Source organism: Anas platyrhynchos, chromosome 33 (assembly GCF_047663525.1).
Source record: "Anas platyrhynchos isolate ZD024472 breed Pekin duck chromosome 33, IASCAAS_PekinDuck_T2T, whole genome shotgun sequence".
NCBI classification, from domain to species: domain Eukaryota; kingdom Metazoa; phylum Chordata; class Aves; order Anseriformes; family Anatidae; genus Anas; species Anas platyrhynchos.
Window position 1 is genome coordinate 10,004,991 of NC_092618.1, and position 27,344 is coordinate 10,032,334.

The following is a 27,344-nucleotide window of genomic DNA, read 5'->3' on the forward strand; positions in this document are numbered from 1 at the left end:
AATGAGCATGGTGATGTGATGGGGTTAGGGCACACCCACATAATTAATATTAATGAGCCTGGTGAGGTAATGGGGGGGGGCTCAGCTCCCCCTCCCCTTGTAGCTCATTAATATTAATTGTAATTAGAAGGAGAGCACTGATACTGCTGGAGGTGGGGGGCCACACCCCCTGTGTGAATATTAATGAGCTTATTGATGTAATGAAGCCTGGGTGGGAGGGGTCTCAGCACCCCCAGCCCCTCCCCTCTCATTAGTGTTAATTATCTTTAAGATTAGACCCTCATTAATGACATTAATGAAGCTGGAGGGGGAGGACCCCCACCTCATTAATATTAATGACTACTGAGTTAAAGGGGAGGGGTCTCAGTGCCCATAACCCCTCCCCTCCTCACCACTAATTACCCCCAATCACTCAACCCCTCATTAACGAGCCTGGGTGGGGAGGGGAGGGACTTCCAGGCAGTGGCCACGCCCCTCTCTCCATATAAGGAAACAGGCGGGGCTAGGGTGGAGTCGACGGCGGGTGGGCGGGGCTGGAGACGCTGGGGGCGTGGTCTCTACCTGAGTGGGCGTGGCCGGGCGAGACGGGCGTGGACGGATCCATAGCCTGAGGGGGCGTGGTCTCCCCCAAGGGGGCGTGGTCCCACCGAGAAAGGGGGCGTGTCCTCAGCGGGGGGCGTGGCGCGGCGCTGTGGCGCATGCGCGCAGCGGGGCGGGGGCGCAGAGCCGTCGGCGCGGCGGCGGGAGCGCGCGGGGGCCGCCATGGTGGATTACCACAGCGCCGCGCAGCCCTGCCCATACCCCGCAGCCGGGCCCGGGGCCGGCCCCGACGGCGATTACATGGCCCAGGAGGACGACTGGGACCGGGACCTGCTCCTGGACCCCGCCTGGGAGAAGCAGCAGAGGAAGGTGGGGGCGGCGGGGGGGGCTGGGGGGGATTGAGGGGGTTTGGGGGGGGGTTGGGGGGGATTTGGGGGGGCTGGGGGGAGACTTGAGGGGAACTTGAGGGGTTTGGGGGCGTTTAGGGGGGGTTTGGGGGGACTTCAGGGGGGCTTGAGGGGTTTGGGGGGAGTTAAGGGGGGCTTAGGGGGGATTTGGGGGGGCCTTGAGGGGTTTGGGGGGGATTTAGGGGGGTTTGGGGGAGAATTGAGGGGTTTGGGGGCGTTTAGAGGGGTCTTGAGGGGACTTCAGGGGGTGTTGAGGGGTTTGGGGGGTGTTTAGGGGGATTTTAGGGGGTCTTGGAGGGAGTTGAGGGGGGTTTGGGGGGCTCTGGGGGAAGTTGAAGGGGGTTTGGGGGGGATTTAAGGGGTTTGGGGGGCAGCTGAGGGGGATTTGAGGGGTTTTGGGGGGGTTTGGGGGGAGTTTGAGGGGTTTAGAGGGGAGTTGAGGGGGACTTGAGGAGTTTGGGGGGAGCTGAGGGGAGTTTGAGGGGTTTTGGGGGGTTTAGGGGGGACTCGAGGGGGGGTTTAAAGGGGTTGGGAAGGAGTTGAGGGGGACTTGGGGGGGTCTGGGGGGGAACTGAGGGGTTTAGAGGGGACTTGAGGGGGATTTGGGGGAGTTGAGGGGGATTTGGGGGGATTCGAGGAGTTTGGAGGGAGTTTGGGGGGGTCTCTAGGCGTGTTTGGGGAGGGCAGGGTTGTGAGGGGGGGTCTTTGGGGGGTGTCATTAATAGGGGGAGTTTTGGGGGGGTCTGGAGGTCCCCTGCTGTTTGGGGAGGGGCTGAGGGGGGGTTCAGAGAGGCCCCCCCCAAACGAAGCGTGGTTTGGGGGGTCTGGAGGGACCCCTAAAGTTTGGTCTGGAGCCCCCCGCACTGTGGGGTCTGTGTGGGGGGCGTTTTGGGGTCCCTATGGGGCGGGGGGGGGACACCGGGACGAGGAAGAGGAGGAGGAGGAAGAGGAGCTCTGCCCGCAGGGCAGCGCCCGCTAATTACGGGGCGAGCGCTAATTACGAGCGCTGACGCCCCGCTCCTCGCCCCGTAACGCCCAGGGTCGCTGACTTTGGGGTGGGGGGGTGTGGGGGGGGTGTCTTAATTACCTTAATTACCGCTCCCCGTGAGGGGGTTTCGGGACCGGAGGAACTCTGCGGGACCCCCCCAGGACCCCTCTGCGCTCCCCATTTTTTTGGGGGGGCTTTTTTTTGGGGTGGAGGGGGGCTTTTTATTTTTTTTGGGGGGGGGGGAGCGGCGGCGTCGTCCGGATTCTTGGTCCCGCTCCAAGGGCAAACATCCGGCCCCGGGAAAACAGCTCGGGGGGGGCGCCGGTTCCCGTCCCGACCCTTTTATTATTTTTGGGGAAAAAAAGCCCTGTTTCTGCCCTTTGGGGTCGTTCGGGGCCGGGGCCGCTGTTTGGGGGCGGCAGAGCCCATGGGGGGGGGGGCTCGTTGTGGGTTTAGGATGGGGTGAAAGGGGTGGGAATGGGGCCCCAAAATGGGTTTGGGACGGGGGGGGGGAGCGGGGATTTGGGGTTTGTGGGGTGGGATTTGGGGTTTGGGAGCTGGGATTGGGGCTCAGGAACCGAAATTGGGGTTTAGGAACCAAGATTGGGGTTTGTGAGCTGAGATTGGGACTCAGGAGCTGAGATTGGGGCTCACAAACTGGGATTGGGGCTCACCAAACTGGGATTAGAGTTCACAAACTGGGATTGGGGCTCCTAAACTGGGACTGGGGCTCGGGGCTTCCAGCCGGGCACTTTTCCGCCCCCCAGACCCCCTCTGTGTCCCCCAGACCCCCTCCGCACCCCCCTGTCCCGTGCCCCCCCCCGTGCCCCCCTGCCCGGCGGGGCCGTTCCCAGTCCCGGGCCGGGGCCGTGCCCGGGGGGGGGCGGCTCCGTGACTCAGCCCCGCAGGTGAGGCCGAAGCCGCTCCCGCTCCTCCTCCTCCTCCTCCTCCTCCTCCTCCTCCTCCTCCTCCTCGCGAGCCTCCGGCCTAATAAGGGCAAAGAATGAGGGGAATCTGGGCCCGCGCTGTCCAGCGGCAGCAAATTAACGGGGAAAACATTAAAAAAAAAAAAAGTTAAAAAAAAAAAAGTTAAAAAAACACCAAAAACAGTAAAAAAAACTCAGAAAACAGCCACGGAAACGCCAGCGCCGCGGGGCCCGGAGCACCCCGAGGGGTTCGGTGCCCTGAGTGAGCTCCACCTGCACGCCGAGCCCCAAATCCGCCTGGTTTTTACCCAAAAAGCCCTCGTCTGTCCCGTTTCCTCCCCCGGAGCCGCTCCTCGAAGGCGATCCCAGCCGGGAAGTGCCCCCCCCTGTGCCCCCCCCCCCGGGCTGTGTTTGCGCTCCTCGACATCAGAGAGCGGCCGCTAACGAGCTTCCTGCCCTAACGAGGGGAAAGGAGCCGGAACCCCAAAAACGGCCGCTTTCGGGGCGGAAAAACACCCGCGGGGGGGCCCGGCCCCCACCCGGCGCCGCCAGGGGCAAAGTCCGGGCCCTGCGGAGGCGGCGGGGCCGGGAGGGCCAAAAGGGGACAAAAGGGGACAAAAAGGGACGGTTTGGGGCAAGAAGGGCCCGCTTTGGGGTCAAAATGGGCCAAAAGGGCCTGCTTTGGGGCCAAAGGGGCAAGAAGGGCCCACTTTGGGGACAAAAAGGCACATTTTGGGGCCAAAAGGGGCGAGAAGAGCCTGCTTTGGGGACAAAAAGTGCCAGTTTGGAGCAAGAAGGGGCCAAAAGGGGTGAGAAAGGCCAACTTTGGGGCCAAACAGGCCCGTTTTGGGGCCAGAAAGGCCCACCTGGGGGCGAGAAGTGACCACTTTGGGGCCGAAAAGTGCCGTTTTGGGGCAGTAAGGCCCAGCTTTGGGGCCAAAAGCTGCCGCTTTGGGTCAGGACGGGGCTGGCGGCTCCTGTCCTCAGCGGGGCCGGGGGGGGCCACACAATGCCCGGGGAGGAAATGCCAGCAGCGCCGGCGGAATTGCCTGTTTTTAGCAGATTTTGATCCCAAAGTCTCTCCGGGGTGGTTTTTGGGCAGCTTTTGGCTGTTTTCTGCCCCTCCTCGGCTGTTTCTGACCCGCACCTTGCGGGGTCGGAGGTGCCGGGGGGAGGCCGGGCTCCGCTTCCCCTTTGGGGCTGTCCTGCGGTTTTTTAGGGTTTTTTATTTCCCTTTTTTCTTTTTTTAGCAGCTGCCTGCGGGTTCTGCCGGGCTCCCCCCCCTCTTCCTCCTCCACGTGCCGGGCTCGCTCGGCGCCGACCCCACGGGGTTTTGGGGCCAAAACTTTGGGGTTTGGGGCTGAGGCTTTGGGGTTTCGGGGCCAAAGCTTTGGGGTTTTTGGGGCTGCCACCTGTGGGGTTTTGGGGCCATGGCCGCAGGGTTTGGGGGTCGATCCCTGCGGGGTTTTTGGCACCATAGCTGAGGGGTTTTGGGGCCGATCCCCACGGGGTTTTGGGGCTGATCCCCGCGGGGTTTTGGGGTCACCACTGCGGAGCTTCTGGGACCATGGCTGTGGGTTTTTTGGGGCCGCCACTGCAGGATTTTGGGGCTGTCCCCCGCAGGCTTTTGGGGCGGCCACCGCAAAACCCCCAAATCCGCGGTTTTGTCCCGGGAGGGGTTTTCCTCCCTCCGTGCCGAGGAGGAACACGCCCGGCCCTGGGAGCTGCCGGCGGCTTGGCAGGAGCTCGGCAGCGCCCCTGGGGCCGTGCCAGGACATTTTGGGGCCGTTCCATCACATTTTGGGGCCGTGCCAGCACCCGTGGGGCCGTGCCCGGCGTCGCGGCGGACCCAGGCGTGCCCGCTCCTCCCCGTCCCGTAATCACGCTGATGGGGAACGGGGGGGTCCCGGGGGGGTCCACGTCCTCCCCACGGCCCGGAGCTGCTTCGGGCGGGTTAATGAGGCGCTGGCCTAACGAGGCCGGCCGCTAATTACCCCCCCGGCCGCTAATTACCCCCCGGGCTGCCGGCGGCCACTCAGGAACCGCGCGTGGGACGGGGCCGAGGCCCCAGAGGGACGGAGGCCGGGCCTCCAGGAGCTCATTTTGGGGCAAAAAGGGGAAGGGGAAGGCACCTCAGCATCCCCTGGCACCGAGAGCTGCTTTTTTGGGGCACTTTCCGCCTTTTTGGAGCCTCTTTCCCTCTTTAAAGCAATCCCCGGGACGTTAATCAGGATGCCCCCAAATCCCCCCAGAATCGCTCCTGCCCCGGCCGTGCCCTGCAGCACACCGTGGGGGGCTCGTCCTCGGGATGAGGGGGTCTGGGGGGGGTCCTGACGCCCCCCCCCCCCCCGTCCCTTCCTGGCAGACCTTCACGGCGTGGTGCAACTCCCACCTGCGCAAGGCGGGCACGCAGATCGAGAACATCGACGAGGATTTCCGCGACGGCCTCAAGCTCATGCTGCTGCTGGAGGTGATCTCAGGTGAGCCCCCCCACACACACCTCCTTTTTGTTTGATTTACGGGGGGGGGGACGCTGCTGGAAGCCCCCCCCCCCAATTACCGGCGTTTCCTCCGCAGGGGAGCGGCTGCCGAAGCCGGAGCGGGGCAAGATGCGGGTGCACAAAATCAACAACGTCAACAAAGCGCTCGACTTCATCGCCAGCAAGGGCGTCAAGCTGGTCTCCATCGGCGCTGAGGGTGGGTCCGGGCACCCCCGAGCCCCCCCGGGAGCCCCCGAGCCCCCCCAGGAGGGGTTGAGCCCCCCGGGAGGGGTTGAGCCCCCCAGGAGAGGTTGTGCCCCCCGGGAAGGGGTCATTGGGGTTCCCTTTGGGCCCTTCTCCAGCCCCGCGGGGCCATAAACGCCGCGGGGGCGGGAGGGTTGGAGGCTGTGCAGCCCCCCCTGTGCTCGGGGCAGTTTTGGGGCTGTTGCCCAACGTTTGGGGCTTGGCAGGACGGGTTTGGTGAGGAGCCGGCCCCGAAAGCGCCGCGGGGGAGCCCCGGTGCCAGGCTGGAGCCCTGCGGGGGGGGATCCCTGCCTTCAACGCCCAGCCCCAAAACGCAGCCCCGAGAATTCCCCGCACCCTTTGAGGCCCCCCCCGGGGAGCTGTGGCAGCCCCCAAATCCCCCAAATCTGAGCTCTCCCCCCTTTGGGTACCCCGGCAGCCTCACACAGCCCCACGGCCCCTTTTGGGATCCGCTCGCTGCCGGCAGACCCCGAGGCCGACCCCGCAGCCCCGGGGGGGCTTTCCCAGCCCTTTGCGCCCCGTTGGCAGGGGCCGGCCCTGCTGAGCCCGGCAGGGGGGGGGCAGCGGGGCCCCGGCTTTGAAGCCCCCGCTGCCGGCAGCGCTGCGTGTCCCAGCGGGGGCCGCGCTGCCCGGGCACGCTGGCAGCAGCCACAGCCCCGCCGCCCGCTGGAGGCGTTTTGGGGCTGGGTTTGGGGGGATCCCGAGCCCCCCCAGCCCATTGAGGGGGGGCTGAGGGTTTTGTTTCCCCCCTCCCGGCTGGCAGAAATCGTGGACGGCAACGCCAAGATGACGCTGGGCATGATCTGGACGATCATCCTGCGCTTCGCCATCCAGGACATCTCGGTGGAAGGTGAGGGCAGGGCCCTGGGGGGGCCCTGGGGGGCTGGGGGGGGCACGGGGAGGGGGTCACACCGAGCTGACCCTGCCCCGTTTGCAGAGACCTCGGCCAAGGAGGGTTTGCTGCTGTGGTGCCAGAGGAAGACGGCGCCCTACAAGAACGTCAACGTGCAGAACTTCCACATCAGGTGCCCCCCGAGGGGTTTGGGGACACCCCAAAATCGTGGCAGAGCCCCGGGGGGGGGGACACGGCTCGTGCGTGTCCTTGGGGACGTCCCCCCCCCTCCTCCAGGCTGCCTTTCCTCTGGGATTTGGGGGGCTCCGGGGGATCAGAGGGGCCCCGCTGCCATTCAGGGGGAGCAGGGGGTGGGTGAGGGTCCCTGGGGGGCACGGTGCTGACCCCCCCCTCGCTCTCCCCCCTCGCAGCTGGAAGGACGGCCTCGCCTTCAACGCCCTGATCCACAGGCACCGGCCGGAGCTCATCGAGTACGACAAGCTGAGGAAGGTGAAGCTCGGCCCCCTCCCCACCTCCCAGCCCCCTCCCCACCCCGCAGCCCCTTCCCCTCCCCACCGCCGAGCCGTCAGCCAGCAGCCCCGGGCGCCCCCCCAGCGTTTTTCCCTCCCCAGGATGACCCCGTGACCAACCTGAACAACGCCTTCGAGGTGGCGGAGAAGTACCTGGACATCCCCAAGATGCTGGACGCCGAGGGTAAGCGGCCCGGGGGGCTGCGGCGCGGGGACTTTGGGCACGGAGCAGCACCGAGAGAAGACCCCCGGACCCCCAGACCCCTCCTTTTGGGGGCAGAGGACGCGAGCTGCCCCCAGCCCGGGGCCGTGCGGCGTTTCGGGACGGTTTCACTCCCTGTTGTGCCCCTGCAGGTGCCCCGAGGCGGCCGCTCTCCGGGACCCCAGCCCGGGGAGGCCCGAGCCCGGCGTGCTGAGCGGCTCCGTGCCGCCGCCGCCGCGCCCCCCCCCCAGCCTTAACCCCTCTGGTTCGCTTGCAGACATCGTGAACACGGCCCGGCCCGACGAGAAGGCCATCATGACCTATGTGTCCAGCTTCTACCATGCCTTTTCGGGGGCGCAGAAGGTACCGGCGGCGGCCGCCGGCCTCCCCGAGGCTCCCGCCCGCGCTCGGGCCCTTCTCTTTCAGCCCCCCCGCTGCTCTGGGACCCTGCCCTCGGCTCGCTCGGGTGTGAAACCTCCTCGTGCTGCCTGCCCTGCTGGGCCCAGCGCCTCACCGGGGTGGCACCGAGCCCCCCCAGGCTCCCCGAGGAGCCCCGGGGCCAGCACCAGGCGCTTGCTGCTCTCTCCGCCGCACGCTCCGGGGGCTGCGGGGCCGCTCCTTCAGCCTCTGTCCCCCCTCTCTCCCCCCGCGCAGATATTGTTGGCACTCTCAGGCCCGATGAGAAGGCCATCATGACTTACGTTTCCTGCTTCTACCACGCTTTCTCGGGGGCGCAGAAGGTGAGCTTGGCTTTTGGGGAGGGGGCCGCCCCGCTAACCCCGCACCTCCCGCGGCTGCTGCACGGCTTCCAGGCGGCCTCGGGGCGCCAGGCACCAAAATTGGGGGAACCCACAGGGAGAGGTGGTGTAAATCCACCTCCCCGCGAGGCAGCAGGGCTTGGGGAAGGGGCAGCCGGCCCCCAGCCTCATTAAGGGCCCCGCTTAACGAAGGAGCCTCGTTAGAGCAGGGCTTGGAGCCCGCCGCCTCCCTCGCTCTCGCTTCCCTTTCCCTCCTCGCCCTCCAAGCCTCAGATTTCGTGTCAGACCCGAAACGCCGCCGCGGTGGAGCTCGGGGCAGGCCAGCAATTAACCACGCCGTGCTAATTAGAGGCTTCGGGCGACCAAATGAGCCTCCTGGGTGGCTCGGGGGGGGGGCTGCTTGGCCAGCACGCGGACCCGTGGCTGCCGTGGGCACCTCGCGCCTCTCCCCCGAGGCTTGGCTGAGCTTTTTCCTCTCCTTTTAGCCTTAAGTTTTCCGCCTCCTTTTCCCCAGCTCTCTTTTTTTTTTGTTTTTTTGTTGTTTTTCTCCTCTCCCCGTTCCCCCCCCTCCCCGTAGACCCTCCTCACTCTTTCTGTCGGTGCCTGGCCTCCGCCTCCTCTTCCCGGACCCTTTCCCGTGCCCCGGGTTTCCTTTTCTGCCTCAGCCCGGTGCTCCTGGCGGGGGGGCTGCCCGCGGGGACGAGCAGAAGACCCCAGGACGGTGCCCAGAGGCCGGTAACGAGGCTGGAGGGGTGCTTGGAGGCCGTGGGGGTGCTTGGAGGCTGCTAACGCCCCCCCCCCCCGGGGCACTGCCAGGGGAACCAAGCACCAAAAAGTGCCCGGGGCTTGCGGCTGCCGCAGCCCCCGGCGCCTGCTTCGTGCCCAGCTCGTGGGACCCCCCCGGGGGGCTCCGGTTCTGCCCCCCCCACACACCACGAGGGGCGATGCCGGGGTTTTGCCCCGCTCTGTGCAGTGCTGGAGCCCCCGGGGTGGTGGAGGGGGGCTTCTGCTGGGGGTTGGGGGGCGTGCCGGGCTCTGCTTACAGCTGGGGGGGCTCGGTGTGGGCATGGTTGTTCACTTTGGTGCTAAAAAGTGTGGATTTGGCTCTTCCACAAAGCCAGCAGCGGGGTGGCACCGCTGTGTGCTGCGGGGCAGAGCTGGGGTGCTGCAGGGGGGTTTCTGCGGGTGGGGGCACCCCGACCCGGTGGTCCCGGAGCCCCCCCCTCACCTCTGCTCATCCCCTGCAGGCCGAGACGGCGGCGAACCGAATCTGCAAGGTGCTGGCCGTCAACCAGGAGAACGAGCACCTGATGGAGGACTACGAGAAGCTCGCCTCCGACGTGAGCACGGGGGGCACCCGGGGGGGCTCCCCACAGCCCCCACACCCCCCAGCCCCGCTCACCGATCCCGTTTCCCCCCCCCCCAGCTGCTGGAGTGGATCCGGCGCACCATCCCCTGGCTGGAGGACCGCAGCCCGCAGAAAACCATCCAGGAGATGCAGCAGAAGCTGGAGGATTTCCGCGACTACCGGCGCGTGCACAAACCCCCCAAGGTGCAGGAGAAGTGCCAGCTGGAGATCAACTTCAACACCCTGCAGACCAAGCTGCGCCTCAGCAACCGGCCCGCCTTCATGCCCTCCGAGGGGAGGATGGTGGCGGTGAGTGCCCGGGGGGTGCCGAGCTCCGGGACCCCCCCCCCGGGACGCCCCCGTCCCGCTGGGTGCTGCCACAGGACCTGGGGCTGCTCCCAAAGGGGGGTTTGGGGTCGGGTTCCCCCTCTCCGTGGAGCTGTGGAGGTGGGAGGCTCGCTCAGCCTGCCCTGACAACCCCCCCTCTGTGTTTTTGTCCCCCCCCCCCGTGTGTGTGTGACCCCCCCAGGACATCAATAACGGCTGGCAGCACCTGGAGCAGGCAGAGAAGGGCTACGAGGAGTGGCTGCTCAACGAGATCCGGCGCCTGGAGCGCCTCGACCACCTGGCCGAGAAGTTCCGGCAGAAAGCCTCCATCCACGAGGCCTGGACCGAGGGTAGGTCCCCGGGGGGGTCAGAGGGTCCGAGCCCCCCCCCTCAGGGCAGAGGAGCCCCCCAAAAACCGGGCTCAGCCTCCCTAAAGCCTCCCGTGCTGCTGGGAGCGCCGAGCCCATCGCTGTCCTCCTCCAGAGGCTGGCGTGCTCACACGTCCCCCGTTGCACCCAGCTGGACAAATTTGGCCGCTGTCCCCCCCCCCTCCATGACCCCCCCGGGGCAGCAGCTGTGCCCCCCCCCGTAGCAAACACGTTAATCCCTTCCCAGCCCCGTTCTCACAGCTCGGGCTGGGAGCAGCAGCGAGCCTGGGGGCATCGCAAGGCCTCTCACAGTGGTGCCAGCTCGGTTTATTTCCCGGGGGGGGGCACAAAAATCGAGATTGAAGGCGAGGAAGGTGGAGGAAGCCCCCGGTGGGGCCAGCAGAGCTCAGCCTCTGCCCCCCACCCGTGCTTCTGGGAGCCAAAGCAGCCCCCGGGGTGGGCAGGGGCAGTGCCTGGGTGTGCTGGGAGGGGGGGTCCCAGCGCTGTGTCCCCCCCCCGCAGGCAAGGAGGCGATGCTGAAGCAGAAGGACTACGAGAGCGCCACGCTGTCCGACATCAAGGCCCTGATCAGGAAGCACGAGGCCTTCGAGAGCGACCTGGCCGCCCACCAGGACCGCGTGGAGCAGATCGCGGCCATCGCGCAGGAGCTCAAGTACGGACGGCTCCCGCCGAGCCCCCCCGGCCCCGCCGAGCCCCCCGGCCCCAAAACCTGGCCCACGGCACACCTCGGCACGGCCCCGGCCCCGCACAGTGCCCCTATTGTTCTGCCCGTCCCTTCCCCCTCGCGGCGCAGAATACCGTTATTGTGCGTGCGGCCAGGCAGCCCGGCTCCTTGCCCTTTTTTTTTTTTTTTTCACCCCCCCCTCGCCTTTTTTTTTCTTTTTTTTCCCCTTCCCAGCCAGATAAACTCGCACACAATTAGTACACTGAGGGCCCGGGGCACGGCGCCGCCGTCAATGCCGCCCTTATTCCCCGTGGCTTCCCCGTGCCCCCCGGGGGGGCTTTTCCCCAACCCCAGAGCCCCCTCCTGGAAATGGGGGGGGTAGGGGGTGCCCAGCCCGTCCCCAAGGTGTAGGGATGGCCACCTCAGTGTCCTCACATCCTGACCCTGCTTTATTTCCCCCCCCTCCCAAAAAAAGCGAGCTGGATTACTACGACTCGCCCAGCGTCAACGCGCGGTGCCAGAAGATCTGCGACCAGTGGGACGTGCTGGGCTCCCTGACCCACAGCAGGAGGGAGGCTCTGGAGGTAGGGCGGGGGCCGGGACCCCCCCAGGGGTCCCCCCCCAGCCTCCTGACGCCCCCCCGGCCCCGCAGAAAACGGAGAAGCAGCTGGAGACGATCGACGAGCTGCACCTGGAGTACGCCAAGAGGGCGGCTCCCTTCAACAACTGGATGGAGAGCGCCATGGAGGACCTGCAGGACATGTTCATCGTCCACACCATCGAGGAGATCGAGGTGGGGGGGCGCAGGGGGGGCCTCGCTGCTCAGCTGCGACCCCCCCGGAGCTGCCTCTGAGCTGGTGTCCGCGTCCCGCAGGGCCTCATCGCCGCCCACGACCAGTTCAAGTCCACCCTGCCCGACGCCGACAAGGAGCGCGAGGCCATCCTGGGCATCCAGCGCGAGGCGCAGCGCATCGCCGACTTCAACAGCATCAAGCTGGGGGGCAACAACCCCTACACCTCCGTCACCCCCCAGATCATCAACTCCAAGTGGGAGCGGGTGAGTGACCCCCCCCGGGGACGGGGCTGCCGCCTCGGGCCGGTCCCTGCCCCCCGGGGGGGGTTCCCAGCGCTGCCCCCTCGCCCCTCGCAGGTCCAGCAGCTGGTGCCCAAGCGGGACCACGCGCTGCTCGACGAGCAGAGCAAGCAGCAGTCCAACGAGCACCTCCGGCGGCAGTTCGCCAGCCAGGCCAACATCGTGGGGCCCTGGATCCAGACCAAGATGGAGGTGAGGGCCTGGGGCCGTGCCCTTGTCCCCGGGGGGCTCGAGACAGAGCCGGGGGGGCTGGGGAGGGCAGAGCCGCCGTGCTGAGACCACCTTCAGCAGGGGTGAAAAAACCTGAGAGGAATCCCTCGGGGAGATCAGCCCGGCACCGGCAGTGCCAGGGGTCCCTGCGGAGCGGCTCCTCGTGTCCCCCCCACCTCACCCTGCTGGTTTTTGTGCCCCCCCCCCAGGAGATCGGGCGCATCTCCATCGAGATGAACGGCACGCTGGAGGACCAGCTGAACCACCTGAAGCAGTACGAGCAGAGCATCGTGGACTACAAGCCCAACATCGACCTGCTGGAGCAGCAGCACCAGCTCATCCAGGAGGCGCTCATCTTCGACAACAAGCACACCAACTACACCATGGAGGTGGGTGCGCCCCCCCCGCCCCCCCCGGCCTGGGGCATGGAGCTGGGTGTGCCCGGTGCCACCCAAGGGTGCCCCGTCAGCGCCAGGGAGCGGTGACTCAGGGCTCGGCAGCTCCCAGCCCCTGCACCTCCCTGTGGCGGCCGCGGTAACGGCGTCCCGCCGGGGGTGCCGGCTTTGTGGTGTGCTGGGACCCCCCCCGAAGGCCGTTCTCACCCCGCTGTGCCCCCCCCTCATAGCACATCCGCGTGGGCTGGGAGCAGCTCCTCACCACCATCGCCCGCACCATCAACGAGGTGGAGAACCAGATCCTGACCCGCGACGCCAAGGGCATCAGCCAGGAGCAGATGCAGGAGTTCCGGGCGTCCTTCAACCACTTCGACAAGGTGCCGGCAGCCCCCAGCCCCCCCCGGCTGCCAAAACCTCCCCCTGGGGGGCAGAGCTCAGCCACCAGCCCCCCCGGGGGCTGACGGGGGGCTCCCCGTCCCCCACCCCCTGCTGCTCCCCCAGAGGAGCGAGACCCCCGGGGTTCCTTTTCCCTGGTCTGATGTGGTGGGGGGAGCAGAGCCCTGCTCTCAGCCCCCCCCCACCCCACTAACGGCATCTTTCCCTCCCCCCCTGCTCCTCTTCCTCCTCCAACGCCCCCCCCGTGATTCTGGGACCCCCCACTGTGATGCTGGAACCCCCCCGGTGCAGGACCACGGCGGTGCCCTGGGCCCGGAGGAGTTCAAAGCCTGCCTCATCAGCCTGGGCTACGACGTGGAGAACGACAGACAGGTACCGAGCCCGGCCCGCGCCCCCCTCCCCGCCCTCCTCCCGCTCTTCCTCCCCTCCTCCGTGGTCTTCCTCCTCTTCCTCCCCTTCCTCCCCTGCTCCTGTGTCCGTGCTGGGTTTTCCTTTCCCTGCCTGCTGTGCCGGCGCCCGAACTGCCGCCGTTAACTCGATCTCTGCCTCTCTCCCCTCCTGCCCCTGCCCTGCCGCGTCTTCCTCCCTCCTCCTCCTCCTCCTCTGCACGCGCTGCCCGTCTCTGCCTTCCTCCTCCTCTCCTCCTCCTCCTCCTCCTCCTCCTCCTCCTCTCCTCCTCCTCCTCCTCCTCGGGGAGTAGAAGCGCACGGGAAGCACGGACGCGGATGACTTCCGAGCTCTCCTTATCTCCGCGGGATGCAGCCTGGTAACGCTCTCTGCTCTCTTCTCCCTTTTATTCCCCCCCCCCGTCCCTTTCTGGTCTTCTTCTCATCGCTGCGAGCCCCCCGGGCTCGGGGAAGGGGCTGGGGGGCACAAGGAGACCCCCCCCGGAGCCTAAAACCAGGGCAGGGCGCAACCTCCAGCCCGGGGACTCGGTGGTGGGTGGTGGGGGGGCTCCGTGGCCGACCCCCCCCTGACCGCAGCCTCCCCCCCCGTGCAGGGTGACGCCGAATTCAACCGCATCATGAGCCTGGTGGACCCCAACGGCAGCGGCAGCGTCACCTTCCAGGCCTTCATCGACTTCATGTCCCGCGAGACCACCGACACCGACACGGCCGACCAGGTCATCGCCTCCTTCAAGGTCCTGGCGGGCGACAAGGTGAGCGCCGCCCCCTCCCCTAGCCCCGGGGGGGGCCCTCCTCGTGGCCGCTCCCCCCTTTTCTCACCTTTTTCCCCCCCCCCCTCCAGAACTACATCACGGCCGAGGAGCTGCGGCGCGAGCTGCCCCCCGAGCAGGCCGAGTACTGCATCGCCCGCATGGCCCCGTACCGCGGCCCCGACGCGGCGCCGGGCGCCCTGGACTACAAATCCTTCTCCACCGCGCTCTACGGCGAGAGCGACCTCTGAGGCCGCCGCGGCTGCACCAAGCGCGGGCGCTTTGTCCCCCCCCTCCCCAATTTTATCCTCCCCCCCCCCCTCCCAGGGACACACACACACTCACACAGGCACGAAGCCGCGGCCGGGGGGGAGCCGGTTGTTGCCCACCTGACCTATGCAATGATTTTTGGGGGTTTTGTTTAATTTTATTTTTATTTTTTTTTGCCCCCCCCTTCCCTCTTTTTGCTCCAGGGGGGGCGCTCGGGGTTTCTCTGTGTGTGGGGGGGCAGCGGGGAGCCTCGAAGTGCCCAGCAGCTCAGACGGTTATTAATTTTTTTCTAATTTTATCCCTTTCTGGTGTTTTTTTTTTTTTTTTTCCAACTGGCCCAGGGCCCTCTGCTGTCCCCCCCCCTCTGTAGGAAGCAGAGCCCCCCCCTCCTGCCCTGCCTCTCTTTAATTTATGCCTCTGTCGAGCAGAAATCCCCCCCCCTCTGCACCAGCCGCCCTTCGCCACATGTTTCCACCCCCCTCCAGGTTCCCCCCCCCCGGCTTCCCCTCGCCCTCTGCTCGAATTCCTCCGATTCCTGTTCAGAGCCAGGGGAAGCCCCCGGGGGGGCTGCTCCTTCCGCTCCCCCCCCCAGCATTCCTCCCCCCCATGGGACCACTTTGGGGGTGCGGAGGCAGCACCGGTTCCCCCCCCCTCCCCTTTTACACCCCCCCCACCCTCCAGCCTTGGAGCAGGTTTTTCTGAGGACCAAAAATTAAGAAAAAAAAAAGAAAAAAAATGAAAAAAAAAAAACCCACCCCCGCACACAGAAGCTGATCTGTTCCCACGGCAGCGCCCCCCAGCAGGTGCCGGTTTCCTTTGCGAAGGGACGGATTTCGGGATTTATTGTATAAATTTATCTTCACCTCGCAGCATTCTCCGGCCGGTTTCTCTTTTTCTCATGTAATTAAAAGATTGCTCAGACCTGGCCTCACGCCGCTTCCTTGCCCCATTCCCCCCAAAAACGCCTCCCTGTCCCCCTTACACCCCCATTGGGGACCCCAAATCCCAAGGGGCACCGCTGTGTCCCCACGTAACCCCCTTCTGGGATCTGATAAGCACCAGTCCGTCCCAGTAAACACCACTGTGCCGCCATAAACCCAGCCTTTGGACCCAATAAATGCCACTTTTCCCCTCAAACAGCTCCATGTCATCACGTCCCTGCCCTTTGGGACCCGCTAAAGCCCCGAATCCCAACAGCCACGGCCGTGTCACCACGTACCCACCCTTTGGGGCCCCATGAAGCCCCCTGCACCCTCTGTGGGATCCTAAATCCACCCATCTGCCTCCATAAACACCTCCGTGCCCCATAAACCCCCTTTGGGACCCCATAAACCCCACTCTGTCCCCACAGCCCCCTCAGTGTCCCCATACACCTCCCATTTGTGGCCCCATAACCCCGTCCCATGTCCCACTGGGTCACCCTGTCCCTATCCACCCCCTCTGCGCCCCCATTCACCCCACTGCAGCCCCCCCCGGGGCCGAGGAAGGACACGGGCCGGGGGCGCAGCCGGGTTTATTATGGGGTGGGGGCCGCGCCGACCCCACAGCCGGCCCTACAGCTTGGCATAGGCGACGTCCTCGGGGCGCTTCTTCTCCATGGCTGCCTGCGCCGACTTGAGGATGTCGTCGGTCTGCAGCATGCTCATGTTCCAGGCGGCCTGGGCACGGGGACGGGGTCAGGGGGACGGGGACGGGGTTTTGGGGGGACCGGGGGGGGGCGGGTCTGGGGGGCGCCTCACCATGAAGCGGAGCCCTTCGGGGACGGGGTGGTCCCGCGAGTACAGCAGGTTCACCTTGGTGCCCTGCACGGCCACCGGGCTGCGCGCCGCGATGGAGGCCGCCAGCTCCAGGGCGCCCTGCAGCAACGCCGCCCGGTCCGGGAAGACGCGGCTGGGGGGAGAGCGGGGTGGGTGGGATTGGGATTGGGATTGGGATTGGGATTAGGGTGGGGTGGGATTGCGGTGGGGGTGGGACGGGGACGGGGATGGGGATGGGGATGGGGACAGGGACAGGATGGGGATGGGGTCGGGAACGAGGCCGGAGACAGTGTGGGGCCCCCCCACCGTGCCCCCAGCCGCCCCCCGGGGCCGCCCCTCACCTCACCAGGCCGCAGCTCCTCGCCTCGGGGGCCATCATCTTGCGGGCGGTGAAGGCCAGCTCGTTGACGAGGCTGGGGAGGGACATGGGGTGGGTGACGTGGGATCACCGCAAGGTCCCCGTCTGGGGTTTGTGTCCCCCCCCCTCCAACCCCGCCCCTCACCTCTGGTTGCCCACGATCTTCGGGAGGCGCTGCAGGGTCCCCACGTCAGCCGCCAGCCCAATGTCCACCTCCTGCGGGGACGGGGAGGTGAGGGGACATCATGGGGACATGGGGACATGATGGGGACATCACAGGGACATGTGGGATGGCCTGGGGACACCGTGGGGACACAGGAGGTGGCACCGGGACATCCAAGGGCCACCAGGAGCTGGCTGAAGGTCCCCAGGGCCAATTGGGGGGGGGTCCCCAGGGCCACCCCAGGGCCCCCCCGCACCCACCTTCACCTGGAACCAGGCGTCCTCGGTGCAGTAGCGGATGTCACAGGCGGAGATGAGGTCGACGCCTGCCGAAAAAAAGACCCCGGGGTCCACAGGGGGGCCCCCCCAGCCCCGTGTGTCCCCCCCAACCCTGTGTCCCCCCCCCACCCCGTGTCCCCACTCACCTGCCCCGATGCAGGCTCCGTGCACGGCTGCGATCACCGGCTTGGGGCACTGCAGGGGAGATGGGGGGGGATTAGGAGATTGGGGGGGGGATTAGGGGATGGGGGGGGGGGGTTTGGGGCCGGGGGGGTCCCGGGGGGGCTCCCACCTTCTCCAGCACCGAGAAGCTCTCCTGGTACTGGCGGATCTTCTGCTGCAGCTGCCAGGCTCTGCGCGCTGCGTCCTCGCCCCCCACCGCCAGGAACTCGCTGCCCATCTCCACCAGGTCGATCCCTGGGGGGGCACCACCCCCCCACGCCCCCCCGAGGGGTTCAGGGGGGGGCCCGACCCCTCCCCAAGCCCCCCAGACTCCCCCCTTCCCTTCTCCCCCCCCCCCAAGCTGGGTTTGAGCATGGCCCCGCTGCTGAGATCCCCTAAATCAGGCAAAACGGCCCCAAAACTGCTGGGGGGGGGGTCCTGGAGATTGGGGAGGTCCTGTAGATTGGGGGGGGCACCCAACGGGGGGGTGGGGGGGGCACCCAAATAAGAGGGGGGGCACCCAATGAAAGGAGAAGAGTCCCCATTAAACGGGGGCACCCAACGTTGGGGGGGGGCACCCAACGAAGTTGGGGGGCACCCAATGAAAGGGGGTCACCCAATAACGGGGGGGGGGGCCCCCACCTGCCGTGAAGATCTTCCCGGCCCCCGAGATGACGACGGCGCGGCAGGAGGGGTCCTGGGCAATGCCCTGGAAGCACTCCACCATCTCCTGGGGGGGGGTAAACAAACCCCCGGGGGGGGCAGATAGACCTCGGGGGGGGCAGATAAACCCTGGGGGGTAGATAGACCCCCGAGGGGGGCAGATAGACCCCCGGGGGGGGCAGTACCTCCAGAAGGCGGTGTTCATGGCGTTGCGCTTGTCGGGGCGGTGCAGCTCCACGTGCAGAACATGCTCGCGGGGGGGGTCACGCGCAGGGTCTCAAAGGGCGCTCCTGGGGGGGGTTGGGGGCGCCCCCCCCCCCGCCACCACCTGCGACGCCATCGGCCGGGCCAACAGACGGAGAGCTGGGGGGGGTGGGGGGTAAGGGAGGGGCTGGGGAGGGACTGGGGGAACTGGGGGGCAATGGCAAGGGGTTGGGGGACAGTGGGAGGGGGCTGGGAGGCACTGGGATGGGACTGGGGGAACTGGGGCTCACTGGGGGGGTGACAGGGGGCACTGGGGAGCGACTGGGGGGAACAGGGATGGGACTGTGGGCACTGGGGAGGGACTGGGGTGTAATGGGAAGGGGGCTGGGTGGCACTGGGTGAACTGGGGGGCACACTGGGACCCGCTGGGGGGGGGGGACGGAGACACTGGGGAGCGACTGGGGGCAACTGGGGGGTACTGGAAGAATTGGGGGGGATACTGGGGAGCACTGGGACGGGACTGGGGGCACTGGGGGGGGAGTCAAGGGGGGTGTCGCACATCCTGGGGGTTCCCAGGGGGGTCCGGGGGGCTCCTGGCCGGGCCAGGGCTCGGGGGGGGTCCCGTGGGGGGTTCCCGGCCGCCCCCCCCCCACTCACGTCCCCCCCGCAGCCCCGCAGCCAGCGCCGCCATCCGCGGAGTCCTCCAGGCCCCGAGGTCAGCGAGTTGGAGGCACAGAGCGCCGCCCCCGGCCGGGCGGAAGCGCCCCGCGGCAGACCGGAAGCGGCTTCACTCCTCCTTCCCCCCGACCCGGAAGCGCCGCCTTTTCCCCGTTCCCCCCCCCCGAACCCGGTGCCCCCTCGGATCGGAGGGGGGCACCGGGAGCCGCCCCCACCCCCAGGGCTCCCCCTCTACCCCGCTCCGAGCCCCCTACCCCAAAGGCTGCAGCGCTGGGGTGCCCCCAAACCTCCCCCCCCCCCCTCCAGGTTCCCCCTAACCCCCTTCCAGGTGCCCACAACCCCACCACCCTCAACAAAAAGGACCCCCAAAATTTGGGGGGGGGGGGCCCTGCCCTCACCCCCCTCTCCCCCCGGCCCCCAGGGGGAGGCAGCGACGTTTTCCAAACGTTTATTGAAAGGCGCCGCGGGCCCCGGCGGCGGGGGGGGGGGACGGGGGGGGCACACGCACATTCGTCCTTAAAAATGGGGGGAAAAAGGGAAAAGGGGGGGGGGAGGAGAGAAAATAAAAAAGGGGGGAGGGGGGGGCACCGCCGCGGGTGGCCTCTGCTCCACTTGGCTTTATTGTTTTTGTTTGTTTTTTTTAAAAAAAAAAAGGAAAATGAACCAAACCGAGGGGGGCGGGGGGGCCCCGCGGGGGGGGCCGCTTAGGAGGCGTGCTGCGCCGTGGAGAAGCAGAGCTTGAGCGTGTAGGGGTACGGCCCGTCTGTGGGGAAACACAGCGTCAGGGGGGGCACGGGGAAACGGGGGGGTTTGGGGTCAATGGGGGGGATTTGGGTGAATCGGGGGGACTTGGGGTGAATGGGGGGGTATTTAGGGGGGTATTTGGGGTGAATGGGGGGATTTTGGGGGTTAGGGGGAAATTCAGGGTAAATGGGGGACATTTGGGGGATTCAGGGTGAATGAGGGGGACTCGGGGTGAATGGGGGGTCATTTGGGGGGCTTTGGGGTGGGTTGGGGTAAAAAAAGGGGCATTGGGGGGCCTGGGGGTGGTTTGGAGTAAATAGAGGGGAAGTGGGGTAAACGGGGGGGGGGGGGGGGATTTGGGGTGAATGGGGGGAGTGGGGGGCTTCAAGGTGGTTTGGGTTAAATAAAGCTGAATTGGGGGAATTTGGGGGTGTTTTGGGTTAAATAAAGGTGATCTGAGTCAATCTGAGGGCGTTTCGGGTTAAATAAAGGTGAAGTGGGGGAACTTGGGGGCCTTTTAGGTTAAATAAAGGCAAGGTGGGGGCTGCTTTGCCCCCCCCGCGGCCACTTACTGGGGTTCTTCATCTGGTAGTGGTTGAGGAAGCCGAGGGTCTCCAGGGCGTCGCTCTTGGACTCCCACTCGAGCAGCCCCGAGGAGCTGCGCTCGCCTGCGGACGAGTGCCCCTTCCTCAGCCCGGCGGCTGCGGGCGGCCGTGCCGCCCCCGTCCCGGCCCCCCCCCAAACCGGGGGGCCCCCCGACGGGGCAGGGAGCACCCGCGGGGCCGCTCCCTGCCCTCCCGCACTTACTCTTCCCCGAAAACACCTTGACGGAGGACGGCCGCTTGACGCCCAGCTCGTCGCAGATCTGCGGGAGGCCGAAATTGCGTCAGAAAGACCCAAACGGGAGGGATCCGGCCCCAAAAAGCGCCGGGGGGAGGAGGAGGAGGAGGAAGGCTCACCTCGTAGAAGTTGTCCTCGGTCACCTCCAGGGGGGCGTTGAAGAAGTGCAGCACGTTGCTGGGGTGCTGGATCCTGTTCTTGGCCGCCTGCTCGGGCGTGGAGAAGCGGTTGTTGCGCGAGCCGCTGAAATCCTTGTAGCTGCACGAGCCGTCCTCCAGCCCGTACGACTGCCCGGGCATGATGGCCTGCTGCTTCGAGACGCTGCGGGGACACGGGGGGGGTCAGCACTGCCCCGTTCCCCCCCCAGAGCCCCCCCGGAGCCCCCAGACCCACCAGACGTTGAGTTTCTGCCCGAACATGAAGTTGTTGTTGAGGTGCGTGATAGCGCGGTCCACGGCGTAGCCGTCGGCCATCTCCACCATCGCCGCGCCCGGCTTGCTCTTCATGAACTTCACCTGGGGAAAAAAGCCTGGAAATGAGCCGTTTTAGGGGTTTTTAGCCCCAAAATGCCGCTCGGGGGGGGCGCTCACCTTCTCCACGTTGCCGTAGAGGCAGAAGATGTTGAAGACGCGGTCGCAGTTCATCTTGGACTGGTCCAGGCCGTAAACCATCAGCACGGGGCTGTCGGCATGGGGGCCGTACTCGGGGGGGGTGGCGGGGGGGCGGGTGCCCGTACTGGGGGCCGTAGCGGCTGGGACCCCGGCGGTGCCCCCCCACGGGGGTCCCATCCTCCGGCCTTCGTAGTGGGCGGGGGGGGGGCCGTAGCCCTCATCGTGGTAGTGCCCGTGGTAGCCGCCGTGGGGGCCTCCTGCATGAGGGGGGGGCACAGAGAAAGGGTTGGGACCCACGCCGGTGCCCCCCCTTGTTGTGACCCACCCCCCCCGGTGCCCCAGGCCTTACCGTACTCCGCCGGGTGGTCCCCGAGGAGGGGGGGCTGCCGCTGCCTCTTGCTGGGGTTGCCGCCGGGCTCACCTGCGCGGGGAGGGGGGAAGCAGAGGGGGGGCACCAGCGTCACGGGGAGGGGGGGACGCAGCTCCGGGGTCCCCCCCTCTGAGTGACTGGCACCACCCTGGAGGCTTTTTTTTTTGGGGGAGGTCCCCAAGCAGCTCTTGGAGGCATTTTGTGTCCCCCCCCTCCCCAAAACCGAGGGTCTGAGCCCTCTCCCCACTCCCCCCACCCCGCTGGTGCCCCCCCCCGGCCCCAAATTTCCCCCCCCACCACCCCCAAAAATCACCCCCGGGGCCCCCAGCTCCGGGCCGCCCCCGCTTGCCTTTGGTAATCCATCGATCAAAAAATTAAAAAGAAAAACAATAAAAAAACCAAAAACGAACAAAACGAACGTACAGAAAGGAACCGAAACCACGAGGCCAGGACGTGTGCGCGTCCCCCCCCCCCGACAAAGGGCTTGGGGAGGGGGGGCTCGGGCAGAGGAGCCGTGGGGGCACGCTGGGGGTCGCTCTTCTCCTCCCTTCGCCTGCTGCGGGGCCGGCGCGAGCCCCCCGCGGGGGCGCGGGGGGGGCTACTTACAGCGGGGGGGGGCCCCGCGCCGGGGAGAAACGCGCTCTTTTCTCTTACCATTGGACGCGTCAAGAGTGAGTTAGCACAGTTGTGAAAGATGGCGGCCCACCAAACAAACACTGCGACCCTGCATCACATGGTTTCAGCGTCACAAACACAGGTCAAGAGGCACGGCACCGCTAACAATTCGCTTACAGAATTTAAAAAATAAAAAAGCAAAGTCTCTTGAAAATTAAAAAAAAAAAAAACGGGAAAAAAAGCCAAGTCTCTATCCAAAAAAACGCCGGCGGAGTGGTTAAAAACAGGCTGCGGTCGCTTGAAAAAGCTCGGCTCTTCTGGAAACCTCAACCCAAAGCTGGGAAAAACCGGGCTGCTCTAGAACCTGAGCTGCTCTAGAACCAGAGCTCGTCTAGAACCAGAGCTCCTCTAGAATCCAAGCTCTTCTAGAAGCAGAGCTCGTCTAGAACCTGAGCTCTAGAACCTGAGCTCCTCTAGAACCCAAGCTCATCTACAACTTGAGCCCATCTAGAGCCAGAGCTCCTCTAGAACCCGGGCTCTCCGGGAGAACCTGACGGCTTTCAAAGAGCCTCTTTTTTTTTCCAAAAACCAACCAAAGCAGCCAAAAATGAGTCTTTCACACCCCGCCATGCTCTCCACAGCCTGAGCCACCCGCCATCCTGCAAGCCAAGCCAGGTCCTCCGAGAGGAAGGGGAGCTCGTCCTGCGTGAGCCGGGCCCCGTGGCGAGGCGAGGGTCCCCCGGGTACCTCGGGCACCGGCTGCGGGGTGGTGAGGGGCAGTGTTCCTCCGTGTGGTGTGCGGTGTCGGTGTCCTGCTGGCGGTGTGCGTGTCTCCTCTGTGAGCCAGGGCCCAGCTACGGCCTCTCAGGGCTCTGTCTGTGTGCGCCCCGCCCCGGGGGGCTCACCGGGCTTTTGGGCTTTACTTTCTCCTCCGCTCGGCGCTGGCGACGGCGGGCGGCGCGCTGAGGACCGCGGGAGCCAGCCAAGGAGCCGCCGCCCCCCCCGCGCCATCCTAAGTCTCGGGAGGGCCCCGGAGCTCCTCCGTTCTCCGCCAGAGCGAGCGCCGTGTGCCGGGGAGCCTCGGGGCCGTGTTTCCTAGGCGTGTGTGGCGCCTCGGGCTCGGTGTGCCTTGGTTTTGTGAGAGGTGGCTGCCGGGGGGGCGCGCGGCGCCTCTGCCTCTGCGCTGCGGCTTGTCCTGGCGTCCTTGCTGCACTGGGTGCTGCTGGGCTCTGGATGCTGCGTGTTGCCTCCAGGGAGGTGTTTTTGGCTTTTTTGTCTTTGTTTGTCTTTGTTTTTGTCTCTGTTTGTCTTTGTTTGTCTTTTTCTGTCTTTGTTTGTCTTTGTTTTGTCTTTGTTTTTGTCTTTCTTTGTTTTCTGTCTTTGTTTTTGTCTTGTTTTGTTTTTTTGTTTGCTCTGTTGTTGTTTTTTTTTTTGCTTACTTTTGCCTTGGTGGTGCTACACTGTGTGGTGGTGTGAGCAGTGTGCGGAGGCAGCTCGGGACTTCCGCCGCTTAAAAACGGGAGGAGGGGAGTGGGGGGGAAAAGAAGGGACCCCCCCCCACCCGCGCCCACCACCCCCGCTGCGAGGCCGACAGCCCCAGGAGGCACCAGGAGGGACCCCCAGGATGGGGGGGTATTTTGGGGCAGCATTCACCCTGGGAAATCTCCCAGGAGCCAGGCCCCCCCCTCCGGTTCCCCCCTCCCCCCCACCACGACCAGAGACTCCTCAAAAATGAGCGAGAAAACAAAAAGCCCCGAGCCCCCCCGCTCGCCTTAACCCCAACGGGTGACGCACGGAACGAGCCCCCCCACAAACCCCGGGGATGGGAACTGGGGGGGTTTTTTCCCCTCGGACACGGCCGGGGGGGGGGACACAGGGAGCGTCGGGACGAGGGGGGGGCCGTGAGGGCTGTGCCCGGGCCGGCGGGGATTACCTTGGCCGCTCAGGTTGGGGTTGGTGTAGTCCCACGTGTCCTGGTCGTTCTTGAAGACGTTGAGGCGCGTGGGCTGCGGACAGAGGGACAAGGGGGGGGTGAAAAAAGGCCCTGGGGGGTCCCGGGGGTGTTGGGGAGGGTTTGGGGAGGGTTCGGGGGGGCCTGACCTTGGCGTACTCGATCTTCAGCGTGCAGCACCCCGAGTAGATGTCGGCCCCGTTGAGGGATGCCTTGGCGCGCTGCGCACTCTGCACCGAGTCGAACGTGGGGGGCGTTAAGGAATTTGGGGCCAAAAAGGTGGGTTTAAGGCAACCGGCAGCACAGGGGGAGCCCGAATGGATGCTCTGCCCCCCCCCAACCAAAAAAAGGCAGGGAAGGATATTCCACCATGGCCTGCACGCCGTTCTTGCGGAAAATGACGATCCTCTGCACGGGGCCGCACGGGTTGCAGATGGTGTACAGCACGTCCTACAGGGGGGGCACGGTGAGGGGGCTGCCTCCAGGACCCCCAAACTTCCCCCGTGACCCCCAAATCCCTCCTGGGTCCCCAAATCCCTCCCAGGACCTCCAAGTTGCCCCCAGGACCCAACAAATCGCCCCCCGGGACCCCCTAAATCCCTCTCAGGAGCCCAAAATTACCTCCAGGATCCCCAAAATCCCTCCCCAGGACCCCCTAAATCCCTCTCAGGACCCCCAAATTACCTTCAAGACCCCCAAAATCCCTCCCAGAACCTCCAAATTGCCCCTAGGACCCATCAAATAGCCTCCAGCACCCACTAAATCCCTCCCAGGACCCCCAAATCACATCCAGGACCCCCAAATCCCCCCCCAGCACCAAAACCAAGGGTCATCAGGCTCAAGACCCCTCAGCACCCCCTCAGGACGCATTCCCCACGGTCCCACCACCCCCAAAACCCCCCAAACCCTCCCCAACCCCCCCCAAAACCCCCCCAAACCCCCCGCACCGTGGTGATGGAGTAGATGGGGTTGAGGATGGTGAAGAGCAGCACGTTGTTGACCCCCCGCGAGTCGTCGGCGTCGCCCGGGCGCGAGATCTTCTGGCTGGTGGAGTAGTTGACGAAGGCGGGGTGCCCGGCGATGTAGATCTGGTTGTCGGCCGCGTAGTTGACGGCGTTGCAGGCCCCCAAAATGTCCTCAAACTCCACCAGCGCCTGCCTCTTCTTCGGCATCACCACCACGTAGCTGCGGGGACATGGGGTGGGCTCAGCAGGGCGGGGGGAGCCCCGATTCCTGCCCCCCGTTTGGCTTTTTTGGGGGTCCTAAACCCTGCCCCATATTGCCTTTTTTTGGATCTCGATCCCTGCCCGAATATTGGCTTTTTTAAGATCCCAATCCCTGTCCCATCCAGTTTTTTTTTTGGGGTCTCAATCCTTACCCATTCTTGGTGTTTTTTTGGGTCTCAATCCCTGCCCCATCTTGTTTTTTTGGGGGATCCCAAATCCTGCCCCATCTTGGCTTTATTTGGGGTCCCAATTCCTGCCCAAATATTGGATTTTTTGGGGTCCCAATCCCTACCCAAATATTGGCTTTTTTAGGGTCTTAATGCCTGCCCCATATTGTTTTTTTTTGGGGGTCCTGATCCCTGCCCCATTTTGACTTTTTTTGGGGTCCCAATCCCTGCCCCCCCTTGGCTTTTTTTTGGAGTCTCCAGCCCTGCCCTATGTTGTTTTTTTTTGGGTCCCAATCCCTGCCAAATATTGGCTTTTTTTGGCGGTCTAAATCCCTGCCCCATCTTGGGTTTATTTGGGATCTCAATCCCTGCCCCATCTTGGCTTTTTTTAGGGTTTCAATCCCTGCCCCATCTTGTTTTTTTTGGGGGTCCCAACCCCCACCCCATCCCCCTCCGGGGGGGTTTCCTCACCTGATGGGGCCGAACTCCTGCAGGGCCTCCACCAGGTCGGCCTCCACCACGCCATCGATCAGCCCGCGGATGTGCACCACGGGGGAGGCCGGCGTCTTGTGGGGGTCGTCGTAGTTCTCCTGGGGGGGGCAGCACGGGGGGGGGGGGTCAGGGCCCTGCTCTGGGTGGGGGTGGGCCCTGGGAACCCCCCCCAAAATCCTTGCGGTGGGCAGGGAGCGGTGACCCCACAGCGGGCCCTGCAGCCCCGTGCGCCCCCTCCTCCTGTCCTTCATCCCCTCCTCATCCTCCTCTTCCTCCCTCCCTCTCCTTCTCCCCCTCCTCTCCTCTTCCTCCCCCTCTCCCCCTCTTTCCTTCCTCCCCTCCTCTTTTTCATCCTCCCTCCTCCTCTTCTTCCTCCCCACTCCCCTCTCCTCTTCCACCCTCCTCTTCCTGCTCTTCCTCCTCCTTCTCCCACCCTCTTCTTCCTCCCATCCTCCTCCTCCTCCCCCCAATCTTCCTCCCCCCTCCCCTCCTCTTCTTCTCCCCTTCCCCTCTCCCTCCTCATCCTCCCCCCTCCCTTCCCCCTCCTCTTCTTCCTCCCTCCTCCCCCCCATCTCCCTCCCCAGACCCTCCTCATCCTCCCCCCCCCCCCTCACCGCTCCGGCCGCCCCGGGCCCTCCGCCGCCGCCCCCCCCCGGCCCCCCCGGGCCGTGCGGCGGGGGCTCGGCGTTCTCGGTCTTCTGGCGCTTGGGGGCCCGCCCGCCGTCTCCGCCGCCCCCCCCGCCGTAGTAGCGGCCCGAGCCGCCGCCGCCGCCGCCCGCCGCCATTTTGCCCATGTCGGCCCCGCGCCCGCCGCCCTCGGCGCTCTGCGGGCCCCGCCACCGCCGCCGCGACATGGCGCCTCGCTCCGCCGCGCCGCCTCCGCCCCGCCCCTATTGGGCGGCGCCGCCGCCACTCAGGCGGGGCCGGCGCCTCATTGGCCCGCCCGGCCGCCGGCCCGCCCACCGCCGCGATTGGGCTCGGCGGCGCTCCTGGCTGTCAGCGCGCCGGGCGCGTCTGATTGGCCGGGCCGCGCGTCCGTTCGCCCGCCCACCGAGCTGGTTGGCTGCGGGGGGTGTCCGTCGGGGATGCGCCCCGCCCATCTTCACGGCCGTGCGCCGAGGCTCCGCCTTCTTCTTCCCGACTCTCTGAGTCTCCCAGAAGGCCTTTCGGCAGAGGCTCGCCAGGCTATTGGCCGAGCGGAACGCCCATCAATAGCCCTTGGCTCCGATTGGCTGCCACTCTTGCCTCTCACGACGCCTTCAGGCTCTCCCTCGGGGACAACCCCAGGGCGCGCAAGCGGGCTCGAACGTTAATGGCCAACCCAGCTGCCTATCAACTTGAACTCCCTCTGGGATTGGCCAGCTCCCTCAGCCTTCACTTCTGATTGGATGCACCCCTCAGCGCTAGTCCTGCCCACCGCCCGGGCTACGGCGGGACCCCTGAGGGGGCGCAGAAGCCCTCAGAGCCCCTCAGGAGGCGGTTGGGCCCCCTGAGCCCCAAAACTCCTCAAATCACCCCAAAAAGTGCTGGAATCCCCCCAAAAGTGCTCCAATCACCCCAAAAAGTTCTGAGACCCCCCCCCCCAAGTGGCTTGAACCCCCTCCAGAGCCCCCAAAAGGTGCTCAGACCCCCCCCCAGCCCATGGGCCCCCTCCACAGGGGCTGACTGAGCCCCCCGGGACCCCCAAAACTTCTGGAACCTTCCCCAAAATTCTGGGACCCCCCCCAGTGCCCCCCCCCACGCCAATTGGGGCCCCCTCAGAGCCCCCCAAAAGGGGCTGAGACCCCCCATGGCTGGAGCCCAGTTCCCCCAGTACCCCCCAGTGCCTCCCAGTGCCCTCCAGTTCCTCCCGTGCCCCCCCACCCCTAAATTCCCCCCCCCCAAAAAAAA

General features: G+C 66.0%; 3 protein-coding genes across 6 annotated transcripts; 1 reads left to right on the top strand and 2 right to left on the bottom strand.

Moving 5' to 3' along the window:
- The first annotated feature begins 686 nt into the window (after positions 1 to 686).
- ACTN4 (actinin alpha 4) lies at positions 687 to 15,096 on the top strand. Of its 4 annotated transcripts, none has more exons than XM_072030086.1 (22): positions 687 to 909; positions 5,227 to 5,341; positions 5,439 to 5,558; positions 6,369 to 6,455; positions 6,543 to 6,630; positions 6,869 to 6,947; positions 7,070 to 7,151; positions 7,824 to 7,909; positions 9,175 to 9,267; positions 9,354 to 9,584; positions 9,805 to 9,952; positions 10,493 to 10,643; positions 11,131 to 11,239; positions 11,308 to 11,448; positions 11,530 to 11,712; positions 11,806 to 11,940; positions 12,168 to 12,347; positions 12,584 to 12,730; positions 13,041 to 13,121; positions 13,450 to 13,515; positions 13,750 to 13,908; positions 13,998 to 15,096. In XM_072030086.1, the coding sequence occupies exons 1-22, from the start codon at positions 763 to 765 to the stop codon at positions 14,154 to 14,156; spliced, it is 2,787 nt and encodes a 928-aa protein (XP_071886187.1). In that variant the 5' UTR covers positions 687 to 762; the 3' UTR covers positions 14,157 to 15,096. The 4 variants fall into 4 exon arrangements, with proteins under 4 accessions (XP_071886187.1, XP_071886183.1, XP_071886186.1 ...); XM_072030082.1 differs by lacking the exon at positions 7,824 to 7,909 and adding an exon at positions 7,447 to 7,532 and having other exon boundaries at positions 688 to 909; XM_072030085.1 differs by lacking the exon at positions 13,450 to 13,515 and having other exon boundaries at positions 689 to 909.
- Positions 15,097 to 15,671: 575 nt separating this feature from the next.
- ECH1 (enoyl-CoA hydratase 1) lies at positions 15,672 to 17,688 on the bottom strand. The gene is made up of 8 exons (XM_072030096.1): positions 17,536 to 17,688; positions 17,024 to 17,148; positions 16,878 to 16,926; positions 16,714 to 16,778; positions 16,436 to 16,506; positions 16,274 to 16,345; positions 15,915 to 16,065; positions 15,672 to 15,833 (listed from the first exon to the last, which is right to left on the bottom strand). The coding sequence occupies exons 1-8, from the start codon at positions 17,618 to 17,620 to the stop codon at positions 15,729 to 15,731; spliced, it is 723 nt and encodes a 240-aa protein (XP_071886197.1). The 5' UTR covers positions 17,621 to 17,688; the 3' UTR covers positions 15,672 to 15,728.
- A 1,352-nt stretch (positions 17,689 to 19,040) lies between these two features.
- HNRNPL (heterogeneous nuclear ribonucleoprotein L) lies at positions 19,041 to 26,343 on the bottom strand. Its single transcript, XM_072030091.1, is given in 15 exon segments — positions 19,041 to 19,201; positions 19,755 to 19,850; positions 19,990 to 20,047; positions 20,142 to 20,343; positions 20,416 to 20,537; positions 20,613 to 20,745; positions 20,747 to 20,798; positions 20,801 to 20,890; positions 20,983 to 21,054; positions 23,552 to 23,624; positions 23,719 to 23,815; positions 23,934 to 24,019; positions 24,517 to 24,754; positions 25,434 to 25,552; positions 26,069 to 26,343. Coding segments are annotated over 15 exon segments (1,737 nt in total). The 5' UTR covers positions 26,309 to 26,343; the 3' UTR covers positions 19,041 to 19,142.
- Between the last annotated feature and the right edge of the window lie 1,001 nt (positions 26,344 to 27,344).

Bases quoted from the DNA above. Each gene is read 5' to 3' on its own strand.
- ACTN4 (XM_072030086.1), top strand. From the start codon at position 763: ATGGTGGATTACCACAGCGCCGCGCAGCCCTGCCCATACCCCGCAGCC. The intron at 5,559-6,368 runs GTGGGTCCGGGC...CCCGGCTGGCAG, and splicing joins GGTCTCCATCGGCGCTGAGG to AAATCGTGGACGGCAACGCC. The intron at 11,713-11,805 runs GTGAGTGACCCC...CGCCCCTCGCAG, and splicing joins TCAACTCCAAGTGGGAGCGG to GTCCAGCAGCTGGTGCCCAA.
- ECH1 (XM_072030096.1), bottom strand. From the start codon at position 17,620: ATGGTGGAGTGCTTCCAGGGCATTGCCCAGGACCCCTCCTGCCGCGCC. The intron at 16,507-16,713 runs GTGGGTGCGGGG...CCGTCCCCGCAG, and splicing joins ACGCCTGGTTCCAGGTGAAG to GAGGTGGACATTGGGCTGGC. The intron at 16,066-16,273 runs GTGAGGGGCGGC...CTCTCCCCCCAG, and splicing joins AGGAGCTGCGGCCTGGTGAG to CCGCGTCTTCCCGGACCGGG.